The sequence below is a fragment of the Gadus morhua genome, chromosome 13 (genome assembly GCF_902167405.1).
Source record: "Gadus morhua chromosome 13, gadMor3.0, whole genome shotgun sequence".
NCBI lineage: Eukaryota > Metazoa > Chordata > Actinopteri > Gadiformes > Gadidae > Gadus > Gadus morhua.
The window spans coordinates 25,147,228-25,154,727 of record NC_044060.1 but is presented as its reverse complement, the minus strand read 5'-3'; the positions used below and the strand labels follow the sequence as shown (position 1 = coordinate 25,154,727).

General features: G+C 42.5%; 1 protein-coding gene across 3 annotated transcripts in view; it reads right to left on the bottom strand.

Moving 5' to 3' along the window:
• LOC115557644 (calcium/calmodulin-dependent protein kinase type 1D) overlaps positions 1-7,173 on the bottom strand; it is a 36,771-nt gene extending 29,598 nt beyond the window's left edge. The window contains exons 1-3 of one of the 3 annotated variants that reach the window (XM_030375619.1): positions 7,096-7,151; positions 6,347-6,412; positions 5,680-5,792 (exon numbers count right to left, since the gene is read on the bottom strand). In XM_030375619.1, the coding sequence (XP_030231479.1) occupies positions 5,680-5,765 (86 nt within the window). In that variant the 5' untranslated portion in view covers positions 5,766-5,792; positions 6,347-6,412; positions 7,096-7,151. Of the gene's footprint in view, positions 1-5,679; positions 5,793-6,346; positions 6,413-6,979 lie in introns of all 3 variants that reach the window. The other 2 variants (XM_030375617.1, XM_030375618.1) reach the window with 2 other exon arrangements.
• Positions 7,174-7,500: the final 327 nt, after the last annotated feature.

Genomic DNA, 7,500 nt, shown 5'->3' with positions numbered 1-7,500 from the left:
TCGTTGATAAACGAGTATATAGCTTGCCATCGAATGCCCGGAGCAATGTAACAGCCCAAATGGCTTCCATTACATTGGCTTGGGGTGGTGTGAACACTTCCAAATTGAATTTTTTTAACCACTCATGTTGCTAAAAAATAGCACCAAACCTCTGCAGCAGCATGGCTGGGTCAATATACACATAAAACAAAGCGTCAACAACTTAGTTAGAGTACCAGGAGTTTATTAAAAAAGACTGCTTTCCAAGTCTGTGCTTTACTGGTAGGTCCATGTTTCCAGGAAGTCCACAAGTCGATTACCGGCTACGGTGAATAATATAAAAGAGGCCCAAATAATAAAACTGCAAAGTATCAAGAGGGGAGATTATTTAGCTTTTTTTTTTTTCTCCTTTTATTATATTGTTTACGGTAGCAACGGTAACTTTAGCAACGGTATGAACGCGAAAGTTGACAATCCTCAGATACTGAGAATATCAGTTTGACAGAGAGTACCGAGCTTCAGAATATCCAGGGAAAGAGTCTCAATCAATCAAGTCACTCAAACAGAAAATAGAAACCTGTTTTCTAACTTTTGTTTGAATTTACCAAATGGTTAGGGTTTGTTTTGTTTATCCGACTGTTTTGGCTGATCTTTAAATGTTTTGGTCATGGTAGAGACCCAAATTACTACACTTTCCCTTCTATAGCAGATAATTAATGTTTTTGATGTATGGTGTAGTGTCGAGGCTTGGCAGACCTGAAGTGACTGTTTACAAAGGCAGGGAGGCTATGGCCTTCTGGAGCCAGCAGGGGTCAGCCTGGCACACCATTCTCCTGGACATCCGCAGAACAAGGTGGCCATGGCAACATGGGCATGGACTTATCTAGAAGTTGGCTTTCACAGCTGAACGCCTGTTGTTCTACGTATATATTTATAGTTATATTAATATAGTTATGTAATTATATATAGTTATAGATAGTTACATAATTATATATATTTTTATGTATAATTATATATATATAGGGTTAGAGTTAGGGTTAACCCTGAATGCACTTCATTGAAAACAAGGAACACAGACACAAATGCACAACACACCACTTTGTGGACCCTCGCCCGGACTGTAAATCCAATAATTGACTGAGGTTAATGCTGTCCCTGCCTTGCTCTATGACGTCAATGCACAGTCCTTACAGTGAACACACACACAGACAGCCCACACAAACACACATCACACACCATACACACACACACACACACACACACACACACACACACACACACACACACACACACACACACACACACACACACACACACACACACACACACACACACACACACACACACACACACATACATACACCCCCCCTCGTGCCTCCACGGTGGAAAAAGTGCCCTCAAGAAAGTGCCTTATTGGCTTCCCTTTACATGTGAAAAAAATTATTCGGTGCCCTCGGGTGCCCCTTCATACAATATATTATGATGATGAGCACTCTAGAACAAGAAAATCTGATATCGTGCCTCAATGAGTGCCCTCATAATGCCCCTACAGTGCCTCCATGGTTGATAAAGTGCCCTCTAGTGGTGAATACGAGAGAAAGTGCCATACATAATGCATCATAGCTTTTTTCACGCTGGTTGCGCCCCATGTTGTGCAGAATGTGGCCTTTTTATTTTTTCGCCCGCTGCCCTTCCAACAGTCTGAGTCCGCCACTGGAACCATTCAATTCACTAGAACTGTACAACGTTACTAGCTGCGTTTCCATCTAAAAGGTGATGCAAATCTTTAGAAAGTTCGCAAAAAAGTAATTCGAATTAGGTGCGTTTCCATCAAGTGGTTGGAGCAGAATAGGGTGATGAAGTTACACGTTGATGTCGGCAGGGTTGCTATGGCCGGTCGTTATGCGGAAATCGGAAAGACTGTCAGTCCTGTGTGTTCAAAGTTCGCTACGTCACAGCTGATTCGCAAAATGTGTTTCCATCTCCAATTTTGCGAATTTACTCTCTTTCGCATTTCTCAAAAACCACCTCAAGCGAGCGGATAAACCTTTTTGCGAATTAGAGGATTTTGATGCGAATTTTGGTGTTTCCATCACCGTTTACTGATTCGATACTACAAAGTTCGTATTAAATTAGGGGGATGGAAACGCACCTACTGTTTACTGTGCAATATTTTGGAGCATTTTTTTAACACTTTGGCAAAAAAAACAACATTCTGAAAAGCTATGTATAAATGTCAAAAAAGACTTTCGATATCGCACCAAAACCTCCCAATATGTCAGTAAACCTGTCCATTTCACTAAGGAACCCTAAGCAGAAGACAATTAATTCAAGTAGGAGGTTGAAGAGGAAAAGTGTAAAAGGTTAGCTTGTTAAGGTCAAAGCGTTGCTAATTGGCTCGCCTGTAATCCCGATCTCAGTGAGATGCTGAAAGGGATTACCATTGCAGCCCAACGTGAGCCCGTCCACTGGGACAACAAGTCATGTCCCCACCACATGAGAAAGCGGTTCCAAGGCTGGTGTGTTCGAGATGCATCGTACACCACCGGCACGAGTTGCTCTTGTGACGTAATTTCCTGGCTTGTAGCGCTTATAGCGTTCCCGTTTGTCAATGTTGGCATCGCTACACGACGAGTTGGGGCAGAACAGTCATTTGCTATTCATTATTATTGTTAGCTGCATTAGCCTCTTTAGCAAACCAGCTCGAAAACGAACAATTGATTGATATCCAGTCATTTTTTGCGGAGACACATTCCATTCCAATACAAGTGGGTAACAGGAATGTGTCTCCGCAAAAAATAACTGGACATCAATCCAAGGCTGATAATTATCTTTATGCCATGTACTAAAAAAATTAAGTTTCCTCTTTTCAAAACGCCACCTCAAGCGTTTTATTAGCCGTTTTATGTTATTATCTTTTGCTGGAGAAGGAGGGGTGGGCAGCTGAAAGGAGTCGTAGTGAAACAAATGTTGTTCGGCCCGGCATTCGAGAGGGCCTAGTGCACTGCTCCGTTAACTTCTCGTGTCCGAGGCTTTTCCTTTTACTTAACATGAATTTCGTTGATGGTTTTTAGGTGCTGTGGTGACTTTTTATCACCAAAAGTGTTTTAGTGATAAAGGGATTTTTAGACTGGTTCAGCTTCTGCTCAATTACTCTCACGTTCCTCTGCTCGCGATCATTGCGATTCACAGTTTATTCACCCATTTATTCAAAAGATCCAAAGACAAAGAACGGGTGCATTACGGTATAATTTTTATAATATTGTTAATAGCCTAATAAACATTTCAGTTGTTTTAGTATTTAATTTTTCATTTGCTTGTTTAGCTATGTATGACAGTTAACAATGTTGGTGTAGGCCTATTACAAATATTTATGTCGGTAGGCTACTCCAACCTCGTTGCTGATTGATATGTAACCATTTATTTGCATATAAATTGATAGCATTTTTCATAAATAGTTGGATGGAATCTGTTTCTTAAGCAATAACATTGAAATGCTTTGTTTTCTAGGCCAACATACATTTACTATGTTGTTGGTATTATATGTTATATGGAGCAATCTTTCATATTTATGATGTTAACTTATACTGTCATGGTCGGTAAACAATGCAACTGCGATCGCTCAGGGGGGTATATCACGAACCTCGCTGAACATACCCAGGCTTTCTTGGGAAAACCTGGCTCGACAGAGCCGCAACTCGCAATCAGAGTTAAATGGTACCACGACGCTCACTTTAGATTCAATTAGTTGAACCAGGTTTTCCGCTTTAGGTTCAATGCGCGTTCACATAAAAGGGGCGTTTATCTGGTCATTTGACTCACCCATATGCAAAATAAATCGAGCGAGAGCGATGTATTTCATCCAAGGCGAGCAGTGTATTATTATGAACTCCTACAAGGAATTCAAAGTTCAAATCACCGCCAAGGGGCACACCGTTGCCCATAATATGGCTAGGGTGGCGTGCTGGCAAAAAATAGCGTGTCAATTCGTAAGTGGAAAGATTCTGCATATTGTCGAAAAAATATTATGTATCATCATGCCTTTTACCCCCATATATGTGGTGCCAGCACGCTCCTACGAACATGGGGGCAAGTAAAAAATAAATATAAAAATATTATTCAATGTGGTAAGTTGTAAGCATCCATTTGAATAATTTCAGGTGAATCTAGCCTATGATTTGGTTTTCCGACTATGGAGGTGATTTTTCTTAATAATTCTCACAGCTACAATATGAATTTGTAGAATAAAAAATGCCTAGGCCTAATTGTGTCACTGACATAGCGGTTATATAAGGGATAATGGACAACAAGGCACTTGACTATAGGTTAATGTACGTTGAACGTGCAGGGCCACCTTCGAACTTGAAACACAGACACACTGCGCAACAGTAAGTGCACGGCTTCTTTGTGCAGCATTGCCTACATACGGTCCAACAAGGACGATCAAATAACAAATACCCTCTGATGAGAATCTGTATCTCTCATAAAGAATATCGTCAGACAATGCCAAGGGGTCGGTTCTGTCCCGAAAAACCCTCTGTCTCCGGAGAGACGCCTGTACGATAAGTGCGCCGAGGTCCACGGGAACACCCACAAATGGTGACGCTATTGTTGGAGGAGGGGCTAGGAAGCTGCGCACGCCGATTTAAGTAGCCGATCAGGGTACGTTTTATTATCTATCCGTCTCGGAGGTCCGAGGATGTTGCCTAGTGACACACACAAACACGCCCCTTTTCCTCGGACGGCGAACTCGCCATCTCGGTTGAACTCAGTGGTGACCGAGCAAAATTCCGAGACAGAATTCAAGATGGCTGCGCCCGGTGTGACTTGAAGTATGAACTGTTTTCATTGTGCTTGGACCACTTTCAATCACTCGTATTACTGCAATACCTTACTGCGTCCGTATCTCTGCCTATGGCCTATAGCCTACTTATTTTGGAGCGCCTGGTCCTCTGCCAATGCTACCGCGACAACAGCTTTCTGGGCGGCGTCCATGTTTTCCTCCAACGACCGAGCGAAATAATAAAACGCTTGGCGTTTTATTATTGTGTGGGCGTGGCGTCAGATCCGAGATCCGAGTCGGTTCGCAGAGAATACTCGAACGCAGCAAGCTGAAAAGCTGCTCCCGACCAGGTTTGGTTGCGAGCATAAGTCACCATGTTGATACAGTGACGCTTAAAGAGATTGACTTTCGTGGCACAGCTAACCCAGGCTTTCAGCTCAACATACCTCGCTAACCCTCTAATCGACCTTCGTAGCACAGGCCCCAGACCTCTCGCTTATGATGCTACAATGCTAACAATGCTAACAAACAAGAGTATTTCTGCATCCGGTACGTTATGAGCGTCATAGGGTTAGGCTCCCATGATTCGGAAGCATATCTCTCCTTGATGTTGCCCACTTGCCCTGCGCCATTGAGCAGTTTACATAGGAATGAATGGGCGCCATTTTGGAATCCGGTGTCACTGTCCATTCTATAATATGTCCATGAGTGGGACCGACCAAAAGGGGACGTGCCTCGGTGAAATGCTGCAAGAAAGCTGGGAGATTTACCACTTTTCAACTCGTGCGGCTGGTGTATGCTGCATCTCGAACACATCATAAGTCCCAGAGTACAACCTTTCGAGGAGGCAAGAAGACCAGCACAATAGCATTACTCCTGGATCAATCCCAACCATTCCATCACAGTGCAGGACTTACGCTCCCATTTTGCCCTTGAAGTCAAACACCTCCTTGATGTTGTTGGTGCTCTTCTTCCAGCTGCAGGAGATCTCTTTACGCCCCATGGTGGCGCTGGTGTTCCTCCGACACCCCTTAACATAGTCACATTAACATGACATATTAACATACACAGGTCATCTCCAAACACCCCTCAACATGACATAGTAACATACACAGGTCATATCCAAACACCCCTTAAAATGACAGATTAATATACACAGGCCCTCTTTTTAAACACCCCTTAAAATGACATCTTAACAAATACAGGTCATCCCTTTAAACAGGCCTTAACATGACATATTAAGATACACAGACCATCCCTTTGAACAGCCCTTACCATGGAAATATTAACATGAAATATTAACATACACAGGCCATCTCCAAACACCCCTTAACATGACCTTAACATACACAGGCCATCTCTTTAAACATCCCTTAACTGCTACTGACTATGCATATATTCATAGAAAGCATATCTTAACCATAAGCAGCAGTATACTACACCAGACAGACAAAAAGACAGATCTAGGGAAAAGTGATAGTACTAATAGTTATCGGTTTCCCTTGAGCAAGAATTGGAAACACGTAATGTAAGGGTTTTTCATTCCAAATGTTTTGAAGAGCTTTCTCACAGCTTAGACCTTACATGAGCAGTGTGCCCGCACTGGGCTTCACCCTGCCTCAGTCCTGGAGGTTCAAATCCTTCCTGGGCCTATGGTTATAGAAGGTCCAAAAGGGGAGCAGATTATCAGGCGTGAGGCAGCAGCAGACCGTGTGATTCCTCCATCCCTCCCTCCTCTTGTGAGGAGATTAGGCTCCAAGTAGAATCCCTTGCATTATAACCACTGGGCGGCCTCAACAGATCCTGCCCGTAATACTGAGAAAGGTCATAACCTCTTCAATCACACACAGCCTTTCCTACTTTTAAATGTGACATGAATACCAAGCCGTCCTTCCATTGTCAATAAGATTCAAAGGCCATTGAGTCATAAATTGTGATAGCTACATTCTTATAAAGATATATAGACTACAGTAGTCCTTCAGACTTAAATGTGAAGAAAAACAACCAGCAACGGTACGTGATCAATTAAGAAATGTGATAAATTTTTCCGTTATTTAATGTCACTGATCTCTACCTCTCCTTCACCGATGCCTGTATACAATAATTCGGTGCTATTTTCTATACTATATATTTGTTATTCCAAAAAAAAAAAAAATGATTTGCTACAGAGTGGAAGAAGGCAAACATTACAATAAAACCACTGTAGGGAATTCCTACCTTAGTTCGAAGGCCTACTCGTTAATTAGTCCCTTTATGAAGCCTTAGCTCGCAATGAAACTTCAACACACATGGACACACGGTACAGGTGAATAACAACCAGAGAAGCTCTTTACCTCGGCGGCGGACGGCCTGGCGCTCGCTGGGGATCGGGACGCGTCTGAGGAGCGTCTGGACGCTCAGGACGCCGCGAGTCTCCTGTGCGCTGGCCGTGGGCGGGGCTTGATGTGTTAATTAAGAATATGGTGGGTTGAATGTTTTGATTATGTCGGGCTATTAGGTGAAGGCGATGCAGAGTAGAAGGAAAAGCAAAGACGTCTTTGCATTTATTAAAAACTAGATAGCCCAAGAGTCATCTGACATGATGTATATATCACTTTGTTTATTATTCTGTATCTGTACTCTTCGAATAAAAACTTGTTTATATATATAAATATATAAAAAACCTTTGTAACATCAGTTACTGCAGGTTTATGCCATACCAGGATGTATGCATGGTACCTTTTTGGACTAGATATGTT